Raw genomic sequence first — 24648 nt, 5'->3', positions numbered from 1 at the left:
AGGAAATTGAGAGTTGTTGGGAGGTGGGAAGGAATGGGATTAGGCTGTCACAGCAGATTAATGTGCCCCCGTATTTCACTTCTGGGACCTGGCCGAAAGCGACAAGATGGGTTTTCATTCCCAAGAAATGAGTATAAGAGATTATGCTAGAAATGAATAGAGGAAGTCTCCTAGGAGAATATACTACAAAGCTGCTTGGTACTGATATTTAATCATCAGGGGCAGCTGTAATAGGGAGGGCAATGAGTGGGAAACACTGTCCCTGGAGAAAATAGGAGAGAGGTGTTAACAGAGCAGTTTCAGAGCACCATGGGATCGCTGCCCTCTCCACCTATTGATCATGCACTGCACGCACTCCAATACTTTAAAATTAAGAATAAAATATGAAAATGCGAAGGTTCACTTATCAGAAAGGCTAAGAGAATAAATCACACTCTGCGGTGACTAAAATCACAACTTTTTATTGTAGAGGCATTTTGCATTTTATATAGTAATTTGTCCCTTGCTAAATGTCTCCTGTTCCTTTATAGCCTTATATATGAAAAAAAAAAAGGTAGCATATGCTTTGTCACATAATAATTGGTGCATTTAAATCCCATTTCCAAATCACTTAAAAGGCTGGAATTAGATGGTGAATACTTTAAGGAAAGCGACTATTTGTTACACTTCTTTATTTCCCCCACAATGCCTCGCACAGTGCCTCGCATCTAGAAAGCACTCAATTGATGGGGAATAAGTAAGGAAATAAGAATATAGGTTTCTTCTGAGGGATTTTCCAAAACAATGGCAAACTTGCTGAGTAAATCTTATCCTAATCAGTAAAATGGTAGTTCCTTCACCTTGATGTAAAAGGGTCTCTTTTCAGCATTTATCGAGGAAAACTTTATCTGAGGTGGAGTAGTGGTGGCATCTGATATTCTAAGCTCAAATGAGACTCTTAAGGGAGGGGCAGGGCTGATGGACATCCCATGGGCTGGTAAACTGTGTAAAAGGCCAACCATTGTGAGGAAACAGCTCAGACCATCTTGAAACGCATAGATTTGATCATGTGGTGTGAGGATGCAAAAATTTTTTTTTTGAATTCTAGTATCAGAGATATCATAGCTATCTCATATGTGTGAAAACTGTTCAGTATTACCCAAATCACTTGAGATTTGGGGACCTCAATTTCCAATTTTTAAAAATTAAGGCATATGAAAAAAATTTTGAAAATTAAGGAACATGACTATCGAGATCTAGTTGAGTTCTACAATTTTTACAGCTCCACGTCTTGATTTTCTGGATGTCAAAATGCATCTTAGTTTTCCAGAGCTCACATATATCACAAGCCAGCCAATAAACTGGAAGTTCAAAAGCCTAAAATAAATACCACAAAGTCATGGAAGAAGGTGGGATAAAGTGGTTAAAAAACGGCCCTTGGAGTCAGATAGCCCAGGTCCAAACACTACTCTGCCACCTTCTGGATAGGTGAATTTGGGCAAGTCACTTACTTTCCTGAGGCCCAGTTCCCTCTGTAAGATGGAGACAAAAATATCTAGCTACAGGGATATTCGTTGAGCACTTCACATAGTAAACAACAAATAACTGCAGTTCTTCTCATTGTCTCAGGGTCTACTCACAGCAAAGAATGGAAATGAATTAGAACCACTTTCACTAAAAAAAAAAAAAAAAATGTTGATTAAATGCAACAGGGACCCCTGAGCACGGCCCATTGTCACAAGCATGGCTGGAGCAGACATGGAAAACCAGGGATCTCTGTCTTCCTCTAGAATTGTACAGTATCTTCTCTGCTCCTCTCTGAATATAGACTTTCTTCTCTCCGCAGATTTGCTCTCTTGCTTCTCTTATCCACTCAGGATTTATTCATCACCGGTTTCCCCAAATGCAGCCTCAGTGTCCAGGTCTACATGGACCTGCAGCTTGGACCTCAACAGCTAACTGAGTCGATATCATGGTAATCCAGGACCAGACTCCTGGGAGATAAGATATGATTAGCTGGGTTTGGATTTGGTGTGTAGTCTTGGTCCAATGAGTTGAGAGGTCAACTAGCAAGAAAGCTTGGTTTTCCTGGTGTGATAAGCAGGCTCTCTCCAGGGTGGAGGCTGTTGTTATCTGAGTACATACATTGTGCACTTGACTCTTTTTAAAAGAACCTACAAGGTGCTCACTATTGCTTTATAGACACACTTCTTTATGTGTAAGTGGCAGAACGGTAGGGTGCTCCAGGAAGACACAGTGATGATGATGCCATTGGCCTGAGAGAGGGGTATCCTAAAAAACTCATAATAACAAAATGCAGGCCAGGAACTCAAACATAAGGAACTGTCAGACCCTGTGTATACAGTTTACACTTCAGCAGGCCCCAAGGGCACTATTGTCATTAGTACAACATCAAACCAATGTATGTAAAAACCATGTTTTATAATAATCCATAAAAGACTGCACTTGTTTAAGAAATCAGGAAACTTTACTGAAAAGCAATATTAAAATAGTTAAAACCTCATCCATTCATGCATTTATCATTCATTCACTCAGCAAACATTCCTTGTGGGTTTATCACACTCTTGGTACTTGTACACATCATAGGTACTGAAGAAGAAGGGGAGACACACCTGTTAATCAGCAACTAATGTGGTGTGAGATGTGCAATTTTGAAAAAGCATAGCCTGGGCATGATGTGGGCACAGAAGATTGATGCAGGGAAGGTCATCACTAGAATGATGCTAGAATCGGGGGGGTGGGGGGTGTAGCTTTCAGAGGAGGCTGGGGGAAAGAAGAGGAAAGGCATTCTGGGCTGGGGAAACAGCAGACCGGGAGCAGAGAAAAGGGAACTAGCTGGACCCCATCGAGCACTTCAAGTAGCCCCTTGTGTCTGAACCTGGATGCATAGGTGGGGGCGGGGTGGCAGGCGTGAGTGCTGCGCCGGAGAAATGGGCAGGAGCCTGATTGAAAAGGGCCTTATGGGCTAAACTAAGGAATTTGAACATTATCCTGAGGGTCACAAGAGGCCAGTGAATGTCTTTTAAGTAGGGGAGCAATCTGATGAGATTTGTGAATTAAAATGGGTATTCTGGAGCGCCAAGGTGGGCAAGACTGGAGGAGGAGAGTTGGGCTGTTGGTTGTAGGAATCCTGGAAGGATGCAGAGAAGCAGTGGTTACTGTAAGAATGCAGAGATTTCAACTAGTCTGAGTGACTTGTGGACTTCTGGTGGTGCCAGTCATTGGGATGGAGAATAAGAGGAAAAGGATTGGGTGTAGAGAGAAAGACTCGGGTAGTGGTGACGATGGGACTTCAGATAGGAGGAGCTCCTCAAGCAGCTGGAAGAAGTGTTTAGAGATTAGCAGAGAATTATGGTCCATAGGTATGGGTTTGGGGCCAATCAGCAGGTGGTCCAGCAAGAAAGGTAAAGCAGAGCAGAAGAAGAGGAGAGAACGTGTGCAGCGAATGCTGAAGCAGGAGGAACAAGCTGAGAAGAAAGGCTAGAAAGGTGGATGAAGGTGTCTCTCTCCCAGACAAAGGAAGAAAGAGAGCTCTTTGGAGGAGAGCATCACAAACTGTGTCATGGCAAGAAGGATCAAGAAAGAAGGACCGGAAGAGTGTCCTATGGCTTTGGGAAAAGGGGTCATTGGTGGCATTACTGAGGGCTGCTCCCCTGGTGGGCAGACCTGGAAGCTGTGTGGGAGGGAAGTGAAGACAAGGAACAGACAACTTTCCAATAAGACTGGCTGGAAAGGAAAGAAGAGAAATGGAGCAGAAGCTTGAGGGAGAAGCAGGGATGGAAGTGCGTTTTTCAAGACGGGGAGAACTGTTCATATTAATAGGATGGAAGATACAGGGCAGAGAGAGGAAGATGGATGGAGCAAGGTCCTGGAGGAGGGAGGGAGGGAGGGCTCCAACGCTGAGGTGGAAGGATTAGCCTCAGACACGAGGAGGGACAGCCTTTTCACAGAGATAGGAGGGAAGGAGGAAAGGATGGGGCCAGACAGATAAGTTCGTTCATGGCAGGGGAGGAAATTGAGGGAGTTCTCGATTGATGGCCTCAATTTCTCAGTGAAGGGGGAGGCAAGGTGATCTGCTGAGTGGCATGGGGGGAGGTGGTACAACAGGAGGTGGTTTAGGAGGAGGAACGTTTGGTATCTATAACTGCTGATCAGAATGGGGGACGGAGCTGGCTAGGGACCCAAAGAGACTGCTGGGGAGTGCTGAGCCCCTAGCTGAGTTGGGAGAATATCTATCGATATGCCTCAGGCTCACAGCTGTGACATTTTCTCCCAAAGCCTTTAAAAGTCTGGACAGAAGAGCAAGAAGCTGAATTGTTAGATTGAGCCAGAGCTGAGTTTTTGCAGAGTGGCTGTCACAGAAAGGTAAGAGGGTCTGGAAATTACGGGACACGGAAGAGAGCAGGTTGAAGTGATGGGCTTCTGCATTCAGGATGGATAGAGGCCACAAAGTTGATACTCATCTGCTAGATCAGGAGCAAATAAAAGGGCCCAGGGCTCCAAGGCCTTAGTGTATAGGTGTTACAGGGAAAAAAAACAAGTGGTGAGCTAAAAGGTACCTGTTGACACACTGTGGGCCGCTGGGGTTTCAGATCATAGGGGAAGACCTGCTCCGGGGACTTGGAAACTGGTCACCTGAAAGCTAATTGTACCTCTTCGTTGAAGAATCCGTAGTCTCTCCATCCCCAAACGGTTTTGTCTTGAGCCTCTGAAGTCCCATATCATGTTGTTTGCAGACAGGTAGTAAAAAGCACGTTAAACTGGAACCTGAATACAAGAGCCAGGAGACCTGGGTTTTGGTCTTACTTCCAGCACCCGTAAGTTCTGTGGCCTTGGCACCAGTGTGAGCCGTCAAGCAATGGCCTCCTGGACCTGTCCTACTTGCTCAGGGACAGGCTGCTCTGTCCATGCACAGTATGCACCTCCACATCCCCTGTATTGGTGGAATTGCTTTGCTTGTTTCCCACCTTTCTGTGGGATGAGGCTTGGCAGGGGCAGAGACCCTCTTCCTCCTCCAATGTCACTCCATTTCACTGTAGTTTATACAATACCCAACATCAAAAGAACCTGGAAGAAATTCTACTGGGGAAGGAGGAAATCTTTTGTTTCATAAAATTTCCACTTTTATTTTAATAGTCTCCAAACCAGACTTCTAAGGTAGCAAATCCAAGAAACCTATGATCCCATGAAGGCAAACATTCTGGGAGGAAAAAAAAAATAGGCCCTTTAAAAATCTGAGCTTTGTTATCCAACTGAGGTCAACAGAGACAGACCAAATCAACAAGCATGACATGAAGGGCAAATTTGCAATTAAAAGAGGAATAAGGAATTATAAAGATGGATGAGCCCCATGACACCCGGGCCCAGGCCTGCGTGGCCTTGGCCTCAGATGCCAGAAATTAATGCTTTACTCTTTAGCGCGCGCGTCACCTTTGGCTCTGAACAGAAAGGCAAATGCATTAAAATAACAACAATTAGAACACTTACTTAGCTTGGAAGGCATTGTTGGTTCCCCTGTGGTCGAGGTCATGACACAGGCATCCCACAATCACCGCTAAAATTTCCACCTCGGTCAGAATCTCTTGAAACCCGGCGGTCTGGGGAGATGGGAAAATGGCCACAGTCACTGCTCGGGGCAGGGAGAAAGGCCGAGGCTCGTCTGCTGAGCAACCATCAGCTCTGTTGTCATACCCACATCATTTAAGGGAATGATTAACTGCCACCCCTTCGACTAGTGAGTTGGGTGGTCGGTTGCACAGCCCAGGGTCCCCGCGGTGATGAATTAGCCGGCACGGTGGCCCGCACTGGCTGGCACACCAGGACAGAGTTCAGACTATTTTGTTCCCTTTTTAAAGAAGAAGCTGTGCTGTCTAGATACAGTGACAGTCTGGCAAAGGCCTGGAGCAAAATGTGTTTTGTGATTCGACATTTCAAAATGATGAGCATCTAGAGGTAGGAAGAGAGAGGGGGCTGTGAGTTTAGAACTGAGTGATGTAGCCACCAGATGCCATTTAAATGAAAGTAGGCAAGAGAAAATGCCTTAAAAAATATATGTGTGTGTGTGTCTATTAGAAAAAGCAACTTAGAAGTACTCAAATTGTTACATGATAATATTCTAGAAGTTATCTTATAAATACCTTAATTCACATTAGCTTGGAGGACAGGTGAAATTTCAGGTAAGCAGTGCCTGTCTTGAAAACTAGAATTTGGCAGAGGATTAGGCGATCCAGACATTGGATCAGGTGGAGGATCCATTACATGCAATTCTTTCCTTGTGATCCTCGGGTAGCTTGCTTGTGAAATGCATAGGTGTGGTGTGATATCTTTGGGGAGCTGCTGCGGCTAAGTCGCTTCAGTCGTGTCCGACTCTGTGCGACCCCATAGACGGGATTCTCCAGGCAAGAATACTGGAGTGGGTTGCCACTGCCTTCTCCAGTGCATGAAAGTGAAAAGTGAAAGTGAAGTCGCTCAGTCGTGTCCGACTCTTAGCGACCCCATGGACTGCAGCCCACCAGGCTCCTCCGTCCATGGATTTTCCAGGCAAGAGTACTGGAGTGGGTTGCCATTGCCTTCTCCCTTTGGGGAGCAGGGTGATGTAATTACATAACCAAGAGCAGCAGAGCTTCTCTCATTCCTGCTGGCCTTTCCATAGTTTAGAAGAGAAAGTGAACTTATAGAAGTGCAGGGCTATGCATTTGCTTGATCTAAGGCCTTTCTGCCTCCCCCCCTTTAACTTGTAAGCCTCCCCTTTCAGTACTTATTAAAATCTTAATCAGAGGGCAGGAGAAGGGGAAAGGTAGAGTTCAAACTGCTTCCCTTTTCATGTGAGTTTTTTTTCCACATTTAGGATCACTAGCTAATATATGTAAGACAGTTCTCTTATAGCAATGAACACTTTGTTTTTTAGTTAATTATGTTTTTATTGCAGAAATAACTGAATAATAAAGTTTCTGTGCTGACAATTTTATTTTAAAAGATTTCTACATTAAAAATACATATAATTTCATCTGCATAGCAAATAGGAATGTTTATAAACTATCTGGGCAGGATAAAGTCGTCCATATCTAAACTGTGTGTGTCCCTCATTTTAAAATTCAGAGCTGGCTGTTGGTTTTAAGTTAATTTTATTTTATTGAAGGCATTACTTGCAATAGTTGTTAAAAATTCAATTGTAGTTAGAAACTTAGAACCAAAACCAACAATCCCTCATCCTTCCCCTATCCTGATTCCCAAAGGCAAGCACTTTCCATTTTCTTTTTTTGTCTAATTTGGTAGGTATTTTCCTCCATATTACTGTACAGTAAGTAGGTGCACGTCATCAGCTCTTGGTTATTCAGGGGTTTCCCATGAGACTATAGTCCTTCCTGTGTGCCAGACACTGTCCTAAAAGAACCTAACCATTTAACATACTTCTCCACCTTTGGCTACAAAGAATGTAATTAATATGATTTCAGTATTGACCATTTGGTGATGTCCATGTGTAAAGTTGTCTCTTGTGTTATTGCAAAAGGATATTTGCTGTGACTAGTGCATTCTTTTGGCAGAATTCAGTTATCCTTTGCCCTGCTTCATTTTGTTCTCCAAGGCCAAACTTGCCTGTTACTCCAGGTATATCTTGACTTCCTACTTTTGCATAAACAAAGAAAAGCAGAGATATTACTCTGCCAACAAAGGTCCATATAGTCAAAGCTATAGTCTTCCCAGTGGTCACATACGGTTGTGAGAGCTGGACCATAAAGAAGGCAGAATGCCAAAGAATTGATGCCTTCAAACTGTGGTGCTGGAGAAGACTCCCGGAGTTTGCACAAGTTCATGTTCATTGCATAGGTGATGCCATCCAGCCATCTCATCCTCTGAAACCCTCTTCTCCTGCCCTCAATCTTTCCCAGCATCAGCGACTTTTCCAATGAGTTGTCTGTTTACATCAGATGACCAAACTACTGGAGCTTCAGCTTCAGCATCAGTCCTTCCAGTGAATATTCAAGGTTGCAAAGAGTCGGATACAACTTGGTGACTGAACAACAACTTTACTTCTCATAACAGGTAGGGACTATTAACATCTGCCAGTTAAGGTGAGGAAACTGAGGCACAAAGAAACTTAAGTGCCCGGGGTCTCAGAAAGTGCCTACCTGATGATCAATCTGTAAATATTATTCACTCAGTATCCAATGATTATATCCTTTGTTATGTAGATGTTTAGCTTCCTGGAGTTAAGATTTCTTTCAACATCTCAGTCGCCTTACATCCTACACAACTCTCTGAACAGTCACACCTTTGACGGGTCCCTTCCTGTCCTGGCTTCCCTGCTTTGGCCCAGTGCTGACATTTGGCCTGGATTCTCTCCTCTGCTGCCCATGTCCCCCTCCTGGGGTTGGTTTCCTGTCTCCTGCATCCCACATCCCTCTCTTTCCTCGTTTTTCTCTCTCAGTTTGCGGGAACACATCTGCCAGTAGCTTCATGAGAAAGGGTGTTAATACTTCTTTAACACTGAGAAAGTTGATTGTTTTTCTTTTTTTTGAGGCTTTGCACATCTGAAATGTCTTTAATCTGTTCTCCTACTCAATTATTGGCTTGCCTAACAATTCTAGGTTGCAACATTTTCACTCAGAATTTTGAAGGACTGTTCTATTGTTTCCTAACTTCCAAAGTTGCCTTAGCGAAGCATAAATCATTCTTGTTCCTAATCCTTTGAATGGTACTTGACTTTCTCTCTTTTAGAATCTTCCCTCTATGCCTGGGGTTTGCCAATATCACAAAAATCTTCTTTGGTTTGGGACTTTTCCTCATCATCGCTTGGTAAACCTTTTCAATGTGAAGGCTCATTTTCTTCAGTACAATATTCTTGTCATCTTTTTTTTTTCCCCTTAATAATTTCAACTTCATTATTTTTTCTGTCCTATTTGAATGGCACTCCAATTGGTTTGACCTTGGACTTCTTATATTCATTTCCTTATTTTCCATTTCTTCTTTCCCATTGCTCATATTGACTTTTCTCCTCTTACTTTCCAGGAGTAATAATATTTTAAATTTACAAGCATTTTCCTGTCTGCTGCTCCTTTTCTAACAGCATGCTTTTCTTCTTACATGGATGCATTACGGTCTCTTCTCTTTTGAAGATATTAATTATAATTCTTTTGAAATTCTCTTCTGTTCCCTGAATTGCCTATTTCTTCTGAACTCCTTATCTCTGTGTTTGGTGGTTTCCTCAGATGCCTGATATCCTTGGTAGTCTCCTTACTCATGGGAGTCTACATTCACCACACACCCATGCAAGGAGGTGGTGTCTACACATGGCTGATCTCATCACTGGCGAGCACATGGCCAGTTGGTCCTGCTGTAGACCCCCACGTGCCAGTGTAGATACTCTAAACACTTCCTCTGGATTTTCCAATCTCTTGCTTGGAAATAGCAGGTGTTGGAATTCTGAGAAAAGGGTATGTAGCTTCTCACCCTTGTGATGGAGACTTTCACTTCGTTCTCTTACTTTCAAGGTGTGTCTCACCTAACTTTTCTTTTACTGGTGTCCCCAAGTCTGGGGCTCAGTTCCTCTGACAAATACTCTGGCTTCCTGCATAGACAAGGGGAAGACTAGTTCTTGGACTACAGGGAGAGGGGATGGAAATTTGGGGGCTCAGTGTTTTCATCATCCCTCACTCCCATTCACCCCATTTTTGTGGTATCTGATCCTTCCAGTTCCTGAGCTTTGACAGCTTCTAGGAGAGTACTGGTTCTCATGTGTACCCCTTCCTCTTCTCTCTCATCCTGAAGGCATTTGGGTTGGACCTTCCTTTTCTCTGTTAATCTACAAATCATCCTCCCTCCATGAAAACATTGGAATTTGTGTCCATTTCTTACTCTCCTAGTTATTTTGGGGATGTTTTTTGAAGAGAAAGGGATGCAAGTGTCTTTCTCTGTCATCTTGAAACTGTAAGACTGTTTAATTGGGTTTGGATCTTGCTAATACTAAGCAAATCCTGAAAGTCTATCAAGCATGAAATAATTATACACTGTATTCTGGAAATCAGTGCTATAAACACAATGAAGATGCACTGAAATTTAGAGAGATTGTTGCCTGTGAAAATGCTGCTGTTTAGAATGAGCTGATGAATTGGAACAGTAAGAATAGGGATGGGCTAATGTCAACATAAGATAATTCAACTAGAAATTTAATTAGAAGATAAAATCAAATGCCATGATAGACTCAAGTTCCAAATCCAGAATCATTTTTAAGCCATCAGTTATCACCCATCTATACTATGATGGAATATACTTTAAGGTCTTACACAGCCGAGTACCCCGCCCCCTTCTTGGAAATCCAGCATCTAGCTCTTAAACTACTTGTATCATGGATATTTTTGAGAATTCAATAAAAGCCATGGGCCTTCTTCCCAGAAATTATTCTATAACTTCATGGTGTTCAAAGGCCATGGAGCCCACCTCTAGATCCTCGCAATAAAGAATCCCTGAAGTACAGCACAGTCACACGAAGCATATTTACCTCTCTTGGCTGTGATACCTGAGTTACTGAAGCAGCACCTATCTCTTGACTGTGATTTAAAGCTGCCTGGTAAATGGTTTCTGAGGATCGTCAGGCTTGAGATGTGTCCACCTGCCACTAAGTGTCCATTTGCCCCTACCCCACCCTCATCCATCTTCTTTCTAGTCCTATCCATTCTGACCTACACTTGACACATATTGGAGAGAAAAAGTCAACTGCCTGCTGAAGACAATATACTTTCAAAAGAGAACAGAGTGGCAGCAGGAAGTATATTTTAATGTGTTTCTCCTATGCTTAATTCTATTTTTATTTTCAAATAAAATGATATGTTTGCTGCTACTGCCCATTATCCAATAATGAGCTTTATTGACCATTATTTTACTCTACCCTCTTACCTATATTCCCTCATGGCCCATATCAGAAATGCAAAGCAGGGAATATCATATATCTAAGTAAAAAGATAACCAAGGCATACAGAGCTAGCTTCCATGTCACCCTCTCCAGAAAAGCCTGTCACTGCCCTCTGAGCAGATCTCCTGTAACAGTCCTCTGTTGGGTTAAATGTATGCTGGGATAACCCTGCCCCCAGCCACTAGAGCATATAATCACTCGAACTCCGAAGGACCCAAACAGTAAGACTGAGTTGAAGTGTTTCTTAAACTAGCCAGTGATTTCCTACCATTCATTCAACATAAAATTCAAACCAGTGAGGATATGCCACCATGTCAAAGCTGATCCTGTATGGTAGTCAGAGGAACAGAGGAACATGATGGATAGAGAAAAATTGACAGTTGCTTTTTGACTCTGTGGGGCTTCGCGGGTGGCTCAGTGGTAAAGAATCTGCCTGCAATGTGGGAGACCCGGGTTTGATCCTTGGGTCAGGAAGACCCCCTGGAGAAGGGAATGACAACCCACTCCAGTATTCTTGCCTGGAGAATTTCATGGACAGAAGAGCCTAATGGGCTGCAGTTCGTGGGGTCACAAAGGGTCAGACACGACTGAGCAACTAACACCTGTGGCTCTGTAGAATACAGAAGTATAAAAAACAATAGCCATAATAACATTAGATAGTGCTATAGAGGCTTCACTCATTTAACAAAAATGTTCCGTTCTTAGTGGGCTTCCCTAGTGGCTCAGACGGTAAAGAATCCACCTACAATGCAGGAGACCTGGGTTCAATCCTTGGATCAGGAAGATCCCCTGGAGAAGGGAATGGGTACCTACTTCAGCATTCTTGCCTGGAGAATTCTCCATGGAAAGAGGAGCCTGGTGGGCCACAGTCCATGGGGTCGCAGAGTCAGACACAACTGAGTAACCAACCCTAGTGTGTGTTAAGTAATTGACCTATCTGAGAAAAGAGGCTTGGGATAATACTGACAACAGATATTACTTCTATAGCATTTAGTATGTGTCAGGCACTGTTCTAAACCCTCAAATACCTTAACCCATCTATCCTTACAAGTCTAATCTTTACAAGAATTCTCTGAAAGAGAAACTGTTCTGATCTCTCCCATTTTACAGTTGAAGATATTGAAGCACCAGACTATACCACTGGAATGAAACAGAGGCAGGATTAGACTCTAGGCGACCTGACTCCTGAGTCTGTGTCCTCACACACTGTGCAGCCCAGCCACTAAGGTGAGAGTGTGTGTGCAGTTGTACAGCTTTTAAAGACTCTGTAATAATAGAATGATGGCAGGATATTAAGGAATCACTTGGAGGGTGCTTTAGTCCACCACGAAGGTTATTCTTCACCGTTTGTTTCTGGCCACATCATGCAGCTTGGGGGATCTCAGGTCCCCAGTCAGGGACTGAACCTGAGCCAAAGGCAGTGAAAGCCCAGAATCCTAATCCCTAGGTCACCAGGGGACTTTCAACAATGGATGTTTATTCTTGAATTGTAAGAGGTTAGTAATGCAGAGCCACTGGACATCTTGAGCCAAACACAGCTCTGGTGCATCAAGACGTGGCTAATAATATATAGTGATTTAAAATGAGGTTTAGAAAGGAAAGAAAGATACGATGGTTTGTGTACAACAACCCAACTTTACAAAATGTCTTAATACATTCATAGAAAAAGACTGTCAGGATGTACCTCAAAATATTCCCAGTAGTGGGATCATAGGTGACCTTAGATTTTTTCCTTTGTGCTGCAAGTTTCCTTAAAGAATGTTTATTCATTAGAATATATATACATTGTGTATGTGTAGGGCTTCCCTGGTAGCTCAGTTGGTAAAGAATCTGCCTGCAATGCAGGAGACCCCGGTTCTATTCCTGCCTCAGGAAGATCCACTGGAGAAGGGATAGGCTACCCACTCCAGAGTTTGTATGTGTAAATCATTTTTTTGTTTTAGAAATAAGCCCAAGTCTCATCAACCTGTCCTAGCTTGGAATAAAATAGTGACATCCTAAAAAGTGTCCATTCATTCATTCATTGAGCAAATGTTAATTCAACATGTACTCCTTTGCAGGCCAGAATAGAGCCGTGAAGAAGACAGGCATGTCTGGCCCTTGTCGTGTGTATAGTCTGGTCGTGTGCCCACCAGAACCCCTTTTCTAGTGAGAAACTACTAATATCACAATACCGGTGGCAATCTGTGGAAGAAAGCAATGGAGAAAGTGGCTAGCCACTCCTGCTTTGTTTCTGGAGATGGTGCGTCGTGGTCTGCATGACCCTTGTCACCTACGCAGCCACAGTGCGGCAATCTAAGAAGGTGATGCCAGAAATTCTGCCTTCATGTTTCTTCTTGAACTCAGCTGTGAGAGGTACTGAACGATGAGAAATTTCCCAAGTTCATCCTATTGATTCTCAGATCTGGCAGGTGATGGACTGAGAGGGAGGGAATCCAGTGATGTACTGGAAATTCCTAATAGTCCCAGAAGGTCCTCGGCTCAACTGCTCCTCCATGGATGCTGGTGACAGGCACTGCCATGGAGCCATCAGGGGACTGGCTGAGGCTTAGAGAGAACGCGATGGGCTTCTGTGGAATCTTTCTTCTCCTTTTCATCTTTCTTTCTTCTGAATAAGAAGAGCAAAGAGGGCTGCTCAGACCATTCCGAGGCGTTTTAAAGAACGTGGTTTCTCAAGGAAGTGCCTCCTCTAGAAGACTCTGCGTGCCATATCCCTAATTGTGTCATCATGTCTCAACTGATCTAAACATGACATCATACCCTAGGAGTGATGTGAGCTTGAGGCTGAAAGGCAGCATTTAATTTCTGGTATTTCTTAATATCTGGTGTACAGTGTTGCAGGGGCCCTGTCTGGGGCCTTTGTTTGGTACCTTATTAAAATCAAATTTACTGTAGCCAAAGAGTGCTCGTTTCATTGAGGGTTTCATTGTAAATGCCACATACAGAGTGCTCAGGTCTTCCAAAGAACACCCCAGACCACAATGCTGATGGCTGGTCCAGCTGTGCTAGGCCATCCGTCACATGCGGTGTCTGTCTGTGAAACTTAGATCTCCTAACCAAGGACGGAAGGTTCTATGAGAATGGTGCCTCAGTCACCCTCCCAATCCCAGTTGAGTGGATGAGAATAATAAAAGAATTGTTAAGGCACTTGTTTGGGCTTCACAGGCATTTGCAGCCAAGCCACCAGCATGCTTCTTTTTGGGACTCTATTTTTCACTTCAAGAGGGAATGGCCACCTTTCAATGTAAGAGCTTAACCTGCCTGCCAATACAAGAGATGTGGGTTTGATCCCTGTGTTGCAAAGATCCCCTAGATGAGGAAATGGCAACCCATTCCAGTATTCTCACCTGGAGAATTCGGTGGACAGAGGAGTCTGGTAGGCCACCAACCATGTGGTTGCAAAGAGTCGGACATGACTGAGCAGACACACATGCATGTATAACATGTAAATCCTGGGGGCAGGTTGATGGATACCAATCTATTCAATTTGCTCCAAAGCAATGGTTTTAAGCAGAGGACTTTCTCAAACTTTAAGACGGAAGTAGATTTCACTTGCTTACCAAGATTGCTTATGAATAAATTTATACTTGATGGCATATCCTATCTTCTTTTTAAAAAAGATCCTCTCTTTGCCAACAAGAGACAGTGGGTGATGAAAGCTTAGAGGGAGAATAACAGGTATTCAAAATGCAGTCTTCCATTGTGGGGAAAAAAACCTTACTTGAGGGCTTCCCTGGTGGCTCAGTGGTAAAGACTTCACCTGCCAATCCAGGAGACTTGGGTTCAATCCCTGGAATATCCCACATGCTGCGAAACAACTAAGCCCATGCACCACAATTATTGAGCCTGTACTCTGGAGCCTAGGAGCTGCAACTACTGAAGCTCGTGTGCCCTAGAACCCATGTTCTGCTATACAAGAAAAGCCACTGCAATGAGAAGCCCGTGTACCACAACTAGAGAGTAGGCCCCGATCGCCGCAACTAGAGAAAAGCCCACACAGCGATGAAGACCCAGCACAGCCAAAAAGTAAATAAATAAAATTATTAAAAAAGAAACTCTGCTAGATAAACTATTGCATCTAGATTTAGATCTAGATTGGTGTTTACCATAATGTTTGTCTGCCAATATCTGGATCTGCCAGGCTGAAGAAACGGCACTTCAGTCCTATTTTGACGTCCAGAAACTAGAATCTTTCCAGCTGTTAGGGGACCACCAACCAACACTATGTTTACTCAGCTCCTTTACCTAAGCATGTGATACAATACAAACCAGTTGTAGTTTGTCTAGTTTCCATAGGAGTAGGATAGCTTGGGTTTTTTTGTTTGTTTGTTTTTTATTGGAGTATAATTTATTTACAATGTGTTAGTTTCAGGTGTACAAGGCATGGGACAGTTTTGATCAAATTTGCTTCTCTTTGTTTTCAAGATGAATGTAGTCAAATATTGATTTGGCCTTAATTAAACACTGATTTAAGTCTGCAATGATCCTTTGCTTATCAAGTTCAGAGTTGGGAAGACCTTACAGTCTACACTTAAATACTTTTACAACCAGAAGCTTCTTGAAGGCACTTATTATCAAATAGCAAAATCAAAGTCATGTTTTGGACACAACTTCTATCTGAATCTCAAATAATATCGCAAGTGCTTACTCATGTGAGACTCAAAATGGCCAGGCACCCCACAGACTATACAGTCCGTGGAATTCTCCAGTCCAGAAAACTGGAGTGGGTAGCTTATCCCTTCTCCAGGGACCTTCCCAAACCAAGAATCAAACTGGGGTCTCCTGCATTGCAGGCAGATTCTTTACGAACTGAGCTATCAGGGAAGCCTCTCAAAACTGGTACAAGCATATATGTTTGAGTAAATGTTTGTTGCATGAATTTAAAAAATGAATTGACTTTAATAATTTTAGTTAGTTTTAACTAGCTCCTTGACTTAATTTTAACCTACTTGTTATCCTAATTTTAAAAAATTATCTATTTTGTGAAGTTAAAAACATATGAAAAATAGAATACTGTATTGAATACCCAAGTACTTGTTACCTAACTTTAGCAGGAAGCCATGTTCTGCTGCCTTGATTCATTTATCCCTTCACATGTTCTGTTTTGTTTGTTTGCTAGAGTATTTCAAAGCAAACCTCTGGCATCTGTCAATACTCTTCATTTCATTCTCATGAAGTCATGATGTGGTCAAATAAAGATCGGTCAATGTATGTCTGCTCTCATATTTCAATAAAATGTGCGAAAACAAATACAAATGGTAAAAAGAAAAATGGTAAAAAAAGAGTAAATGTCTAATAAACCTTTAAAAGTTGAATTTTTACTTCAATTTAGGTAATACAAAAGCAAAGCTACATGTATATATATATAGCAAGCATACTGTAATTCAAATAAAGACAAAAGGAAAAACATATTAGATGTTTAACGTTTTTTGCTTTCAATACTAAGAATATGCTTTATTATTTTTTGAGGATAAAGACAGTCTGCTTTTTCATGTTTAGAAATATAGTTTATATTTTATGATAAACTGCTAGTGAATTGAATAGAACATGCGGTGTGTGAGCACAGAAAATGAGGGAGATCACCTGGTGAACATCAATTGTGCAGAGAGACAGTCCTCTTCACAAGCCACAAAGAAGCCAGATTGATGAATTTCAAAACTTACCCAAATTTTCACTAGTCATCATTGAGCTAAACTTGATCATGAGACTAGTGAAAAAATTAAAACTTTATAAAGTCCCCAGCTTGACACCCGTAGGTGCCAGGTTTCATTCAGCCTCAAGAAACTGCCACTACTGAGTCATAAGCTGTGGAAAATAGAGGCTGTGATAAATAACCATGGCTCTGCTGCTGGGTCTCCCTGACCTGCAGGATTTGGCTGGAGTCATAAAATACAGAGCGACAGATTAACCAGTTTACCAACACCGTAAAAATCTCAGGAATAAATTCACTTTAATAAAAAATCCTATATTGTAACCAGGCAACCGCAGCCCTGAAACCACACACATTTCCTTACAAGCCTATGTCCACGGGCAAGAGCTTGCACTCCCCCCCAAATGCCAGCATGATTATGTTCATACACTTTTACAATTTACATGTCCTAAGAAAAATACTCAGCTCTGGCTGATGGTGTGGGAGAATTTATTTTCACTAGAAAGGGAATGACCCATAACTCATGAATGGCAGCGCTTAAAGTGAGTTATGGAGGTTACTCTCCTGTGTGAGGAAGTGGATTGGATTATCCTTCTGCCCAATTGTATGTTTGATTATTAGCACACCAGTTTCTTAATTATGTGCTGCTTTGCCTTTTTCCTTTTGTAAAATAAATGTGTATAAAGGGAGTGTCAGCTAGAAGCATGGAATGCCTCACTGGAGCTCTGAGAGGTGGCCAGAGAGAATAAAAATAGAAACCTTCTTAAATAATTAAAAGCCAGGAGTCTTACATGTAATTTAGACACAGTATTCAAATTGATTAGCTCCCTAGTTAATTTACAGCACCCAGTGCTGATATTCTGCAAAAACATAAAAGAATCACTCCTTTCCTAAATTAAAAATGTGCTTTCTTTGAAGTTGCACCAGAAATCAAGGTATACCTTCATGACAAAGAATTGGTTTTTCTAATATGCAGATTTTATTGTATTATTAGGATAATGTTGCCATTTATTTTCAAGTAAATATAACTAGTTATTACTTATATTGATAAGGAAATGCAATGTAAAAATGATGTTTGATGATTACAAATGCAATTATTGTTTGTTACTTTGTTGTTGTTGGTTGCAGAATAAAACCATAGATCACTTTGTACCTTACAACATTACAATCTACAAAGAAATTAGACTTCTGTTGAGATTAGGAGTCTGGTTATAGAACAAAAATATTTTATTTAAAAATTCAGCTAGTTCTGTCCTTCTTTGGGTTAAGGGGAAAAGGAATTCTAATTGTGTTTCTAAGATCTCCTTGCAGAAGAAACTGTCTACCTCAAAAACCAAGGACTTTCCTGAAAACAGCAGACAGAGGACAGCACATTATCCTCAAGCTAGTGAACAGGATAGATTTTTCTTCCTAAACGTCCCTTCTGCTCTGTAGTTTGAATTATCAATAAAACGACTTGGCTTATCTCTGAAAATAACCTTGTTGACAATCCAAATACGGACTTAAACGCGCTGCCTCCACATTTAAGATTTAAGAAGCCCCCGTAAATGTCAGGAGGTGTCAGTGTGTTTGCTGCGATACTTGGTTATTATTAGTGTTTAACTGCATTTCCCCACCAGCACCAAGCCACCAGCACCGCCATCAATTTTAATGTGATCATGTGCTCGTCTCTTTTCATATCCAGTGAATTCTGCAAGATCATAATATTCTATATGAACCCTGGCTGAACCTTAGTGTGATATGAAGAAAGAACAAGATTTCTAGCAATGATAGTTGTTCATCATTTTATAGTTTTTTGAAAAAACTGGACACTGAGCAGCATAGTTTCCTGAATAATATTACCCTAAACTAAATCCACTCATTCAATGAATCTTTATTGAGCCCTACAGGATATAGGGCATGGCCCAAAGTGCTAATGAGTACATTTATGGGATAGTAAAGAATACTGACTCTTAAGGAAACCTTTTTTTCCCCCTGGAAAATCTGTCAGAGCTCATACATCATTTATAAAACCTTAAAATGTCTCTGCAACCTTGGCACCACCACATGCCTTTTTATTTTACAGAATACAAACAAAAGCATGGTCGGTTCCTTTATCTGGTCTACACTGTACATATAAGAAATGCGCTTATTATCTCTCATTATATATGTGCTTGATGGAATATTTATTCTACAAGCTTCTATAAATAAAGAGAATTTGTATAATTATTCCTGATCTATCTGCATGTTTTTATTCCCTGTTTTAACTGCAAATAGTAACTGGTACTCCATACTACAATTATCTGAGGAATTAAAAATATTTGGTAATTTTTAACTACCTAAATTTCTCTTTAGAAGCAAAGAATAAGACTGATGCTTTCATTTTAATATTTGGAATTCTACATCAGAGGCTTGTAATAAATTAATAAGTCATTAACAGGGTTCCCAGTGAACTAAATTTCCACCATTATACATCAAATTGCCTATTCAACAATGCAGTTTGTTCTTTTTCTTTTTAATTTCTAAAGGAACAAGACCTTTTTGTTACCTAGACGTGAGCTTGAACACTTCTGCAAAACACAATTCTGAATCAAGCTATTTTCTGGGCTTGAAATGATTGTAGAGTTAAAGGTTAGGAAGCTGATTCTTACATGTAATTTGCTTGCTCTGTTGTACTTCGTGTCATGGTTTGCTCATCAGTGACACACAAATATGCATCTTCCCATTCCTGGAGACAATGGGCTTGGAAAAATAAACACACACAGAAAGACACAAGGAAACTGCAGTACTATTTGCACTAATAGCTCTGCAGGCAAGGATACAGACCTAATACAGGTCTGTCCTGATAGGAGGGTTCTTTTCAGACACACTGGCCTTGCTGATGTTTCTTTTAAGAAAAGAGTGTGGGGTGCATGCCTCAGTATTTCTTGTCTTAGAAGAAAAGAAGTGTTTTCAGGGAATCTTGGTAAGATCAACACCATCCGCCCTTTCTTTCCAGGCAACTGGCTGGGAAACTTTGCCTTGGAGCGCCATCTAGAGGAAAATTCAGCGCACAGGCGCCGTGCTCTCTCACCTTGGTAACTCTGGCTGAATGAATCCAGGGGTTAATTATAACTTTTCTTTCATATTAATAGAGAATGTTAGTTCTAATTCAACACGTGGAAGTGGAATATAAGATAACTAGAATGGAAATAAAATCACTGATGAGAGCAAAACAGTGAAAGACCCTAACAGTTTTCAGGGGTACCTGAAGCCTGAAGCCTTCGTGGCCACTCATGGAAATAAGTAGGTTATCATTTTGCCTACTCTGCCTACCAAGGTTGTATTCCAGAAGTTAGAACTGATGAGTGAATTATGCTCACTTTTTCTGCCCCTGATCAAGTAATCTCTGTTATCTCAATATTTACTTTCTCAGTGAAAAAATTCTGATTAACCAGTCTGACTATGGTCAAGTTGTAGAGGAGAATGCTTGTTTTACGGACAAAGTTGACATTTTCAACCTACTGTAACCCTTAGTTCAGAAACATTTAATGAACAAAAAATAATATCTTTTCCAAATGTGGCTATTCTATTTAGTGCAAAGGAGAAAAAAATAACATTCACCAAGGTATTCTTTCCAAAGTCATGCTTCTATTTTTCAACCTCTAGCCCCTTCTCCCCCTGGCCAAGAGAATATTAAGAGTAAATTCTTCTCTTTTTGAGCTAGCATTAATACAAAAACAAAACCCAGACTTTCTCAAACAGTGATACTCATCAAGGTTGCTGAGCAGACTTGCAAAAACAACTCTACCCTTGAAATATTTAGGCAGAATGAATATCTCCATGGTGGTAACATTCTGAGAGCTCTGCTTTCTTCGGTTTCTTGAAAAGGATCAAGATTGTCCATATTGCAGAAAAATTTACTAAAGAAAACTGGGTATGAATTCCCTTTTCTCCTAAATGTCCACTTGACCACGCAGTTCTTACCAGTTTTCTCTATCCCAACTCTTTTAGTTCAGTTCAGTTCAGTAGCTCAGTCATGTCCAATTCTTTGTGACCCCATGGACTGCAGCATGGCAGGCTTCCCTGTCCATCACCAACTCCCGGAGCTTGCTCAAACTCATGTCCATAGAGTTGGTGATGCCATCCAACTTTCTCATCCTCTGTCGTCCCCTTCTCCTCCTGCCTTCAATCCTTCCCAGCATCAGGGTCTTTTCCAATGAGTCAGTTCTTCGCATCAGGTGACCAAAGGATTGGAGTTTCAGCTTCAGCATCAGTCCTTCCAATGAATATTCAGGACTGATTTCCTTTAGGATGGACTATTTTAACGCTTATTGTAAAATCTGTTTCTGTTTATGACATCTTTAATCCCTCACTGAACAACTTTCCTGCTTGGAGAAAGGAATGGCTACCCACTCCATATACAGAGGAGCCTGTTGGACTACAATCCATGGGGTTGCAAAGAGTTGGACAAGACAAGCGACTAACACTTCACACAATTCAGTCCTTCATTGAACAAGGTTCCTGCTTACTTATTTTGGTGATTCACCATACATTCATAGGTTTTCCAAAATAATAGGTTAATAATTTCTTTATTGGATGTCCTCTGTGAGCCATATACATGAACTCTGGACACAAAAAATTATTGCTTGTCTAGGAGATCTGATTTGGAAAAGTAAAGTGAGATGTCCAGTTTTTCCAGGTTATTTTTCTTGCTCCTTAAGCAGTTGTGGACACACTTCCCCCCCACACACCCCCAAAAAAACCAAGTCCTTGAGTGTAAAAGTGAAGAAATTTTGGTCCCATCTTCTTATGCTGTATGCGTATTTCAGTTCAAATCAATCCAACACAAATTTGTTGAAAGCTTACCAAGTACAGCACTGAGTAGAGGGTGCTGGTGACATGCTCAACAAATAGATGTTAAGCAAATAAATGAAGGTTATTGCAAGAACAAGAAATGACCTCTTTAGCTTCAAGCTGCTTACTTTACAGGAGAATGAGAGATCTTTAACTTCAGATACACAGCAGAAAGAAAGATGTGTTGTACAAGACACAGTGCAGAGAAACAAGTAATTATTGACGATTACTGATGATTATTGAAATTATTGATGATTATTGAAAAGGAAAGACTTCATGGGAAAACCAGCATTAGATCAATGCATTTTAAAGAATGAGCAAAATTTTAGTAGGCAGAGTAGAGCACAGAGCACTACATGAGGAAGGAGCAGAAATCTTCCTTCACATGGACCAAATGAAAATGTTTGTCATTGGGAGTTCCCTCTTCTGGGTTTAAATTTTAATCTGGGTACAAAGATGTAAGGTATTTAGATTTACGTTATGAGAATCTTAAACTCATCTTCTCTCTTTCTGTGTGGCAGGTATGCTGACATACACGCATATGGACACACATGTATGTACATATCACCTTGAGGCTAAAGAAACCAATATATTTAAGCCAGAAACCATTTTAATTGATAATTGCTTGACAGTGTGAGTAGAAATAAGACCAAATGAGCCTTATTTCTTGCCAGAAAATGGAGATGAAGAGAGGATTCTGTTTTAGTCTTTGCCACAAACATTTGCTTTTAGATTAAATTCCAAGGCTTACCTCTGGCCAGCTGCCCCAGCTGTTTCTATAAAACAGACTGGCCACCTTCACTAGGTTACAGCGCCTGGAGCAGAGCTTTGAAGCCTAGTGTGCCCTAAACCCTGAAAACATACACTCCTACTCCTTCCTTCCCAGGGCCTCCCTGGACCTTCCCCAGATAAGCATCTCTCAGGATTCCCATGTCCCTGTGGGTAATGTTCACACATCCTTTCTTTGGCTTTCTACCAGCCTATGAGGTCTTATCCAGCAGATCTCTTTGTTTAGTCATTCATCCCCATATCCTCTGCAAAAAAGGTGGCTTTGAAAACCCAAGCATTTCTTTTGTTTATAAAAAACCAGTTTCCCAAGATAAAACATTAAAAAGAGACTCAAGCAATCATTCAAAGACTATACCTGCTCCAAGGTGTCAGTGATTTTACAGCCTTAAAGCTCAGAGGTTGTCGTGAAATATACACTCCCATCACCAGGGTAGGTAAGTTCCAACGTAAAGTTAATCATAGGGCAGTTTGTCAGAGAAATGGGAAGGGGAAGGGGAAGCCAGTAGGGCCTCGCAAGTGACAGATGACCTTCCACTGTCACCTAACACACTTACAGTCAACATCGCGAACATCAGCTGGCACACGTTGAAGGCGTGTCTCCAGTTGTGGTACAGAACCATTCGGTAATTCTTCCTTACTGTCAGAAGCCACCTACACAGCGTCTGAAATGGGAAGGGAAAGTTTACATCAGGCAGTTGCATGTGTCTCCAGCAGGCCGTGATCAAAATGATACCTTATGTCTGAGGAACCCTAAACATTGAGGTCCTTCCACAAACATCTCACACAATTCCCACAGTAATCCCACCAGGTATGCAGGACAAGTATGATCACCCCTGTTTACATTTGGGAAACCCAAGGCTCAAAGTGGCTACCACGTTGTTCTTGGGTGCACTCCTGGGATCCCCATGACTGAACATCTTACCTCATAGTCAATCTTAAATTTCTGTACCATCCCCAGCTCCATAAACATCCGAAGAGCAGCCGTGATCATGGCATCAACGTCGAGAGAAAAGTCATCGAAGTGTATGTCGTCGATGGCAAGTTCCGACACCAGGGGGATGTTGGCTGCCTGCAAAAGCACAAGATATAAGTCAGGCCAAGTTCACCAGCTTTTCCAAGCCCTTCATTCTGCTCTCCTCTCCTGCTTATCAGACATGCCACATAAATCAGACCTGACCTGCACTTACACTCTGATACAGCTAAACTCTGAGCTAGAAATGTCTTTTGTTTCTGAACTGCTAATGCCCCAAGCAAACGAAGAGGAGGAGGGGAGAAGGGAGAGGGAAGCTAATCTGGAGGAAAAATATACACACTGGATCTAGCCTGCTGAATTTAGAATACAAAGCTGTCTAGTTTACCGAAACTGCAGTCAGACAGTATATTCAGATGCATATCACAGAGCACTGAATGCAAGAAACATCTGGGCAGCCAGCAGCTGTGAATTTTAATTGCTGCTATTTGGGAGAAGGACAGGGGAATACAGCACTCTGCCGTGTTTCTTGCAGCCTTATATCCTGTCACTGTGCACTTGCTCTTTGTTACACACACGTTCTGTATATTCAGAAAGATGAAAGGGATTAGACAACACAGCTCTAGTGCAAAATGTGTTTCTTCATAGGATAGAGATGTTTGGAGGGTTAATGAGGGCATATGTTTCATTGAAGGAATAAATTTGCAATATAGTTTAGTGTCATTCTATAAAAACATCACAATGTCGTTATAATACTGGTCGTACAGATTCAGTGTTTTCAAAACACTCATGTTAGGCAGCTGTCAATCTGTTGCCCTACTCAAATTTAAAGGGAAGAAAAATTCTTTGGGAATATTTTTCTTTTTTCTGGTTTCACTGGGTTTACCATATTCTTTGGGCCACGCTTGGTAAGGGAATCATTTCTATGTTTTCAGATTATCAGGGACCATTCTGTATTCATAGTCCTAGTCTATTCACTGGGTGTAAATTATCCAAGGAGTAATTTATGCTTTGGGACCACTTAGACTGAGCAATAAAATTCAGTTCTACCCCCTGTAAGCATCCCAGAAACCACTGAATCAACCCTTCCTACCCAGCCCCATTCTCCTCTACAGAAACACACATCTTTAGGCTAAAATCCAAGCACTGGTTATTCACCACAACGTGGAAGAACAAGGAACGACTACATACAGACTATCTGCCTGCTATTCTGCTGTTTAATTTTATTAAAAATTAATCAGCTTGGGGGCTTCCCTGGTGACTCAGTGGTGAAGAGTCTGCCTGCCAATGCAGGAGACACAGGTTGGATCCCTGATCCAGGAGGATCCCACATGCCATAGAACAACTAAGTCCCTGAGCCACAACTATTGAACCTGTGCTCTAGAGTCTGAGAACCACAACCACTGAAGCATATACACCCTAGAGCCCATGCTCTGCAACAAGATAAGCCACTGCAACGAGAAGCCCGCACACAGCTAGAGAAAGCCTGCGCACAGCAAGGATGACCCAGGATAG

At 41.7% G+C, this 24648-nt stretch overlaps 1 protein-coding gene across 4 annotated transcripts in view; it reads right to left on the bottom strand.

Annotated features, from left to right (window-relative positions):
- Positions 1-24648, bottom strand: part of PDE11A (phosphodiesterase 11A) — a 403729-nt gene that overhangs the window by 70369 nt on the left and 308712 nt on the right. For all 4 annotated transcript variants that reach the window (XM_081579583.1, XM_081579585.1, XM_081579584.1 and 1 more), the window contains 3 exons: positions 23086-23232; positions 22718-22825; positions 5488-5597 (listed from right to left, as the gene is read on the bottom strand). In XM_081579583.1, coding sequence (XP_081435709.1) covers positions 5488-5597; positions 22718-22825; positions 23086-23232 — 365 coding nt within the window. The remainder of the gene's footprint in view (positions 1-5487; positions 5598-22717; positions 22826-23085; positions 23233-24648) is intronic.

The sequence above is a fragment of the Giraffa tippelskirchi genome, chromosome 3 (genome assembly GCF_054371585.1).
Source record: "Giraffa tippelskirchi isolate mGirTip1 chromosome 3, T2T-mGirTip1v1.2.pri, whole genome shotgun sequence".
NCBI lineage: Eukaryota > Metazoa > Chordata > Mammalia > Artiodactyla > Giraffidae > Giraffa > Giraffa tippelskirchi.
Note: the sequence above shows the minus strand (reverse complement) of the source record. Positions and strands in the feature narration are given on the sequence as shown.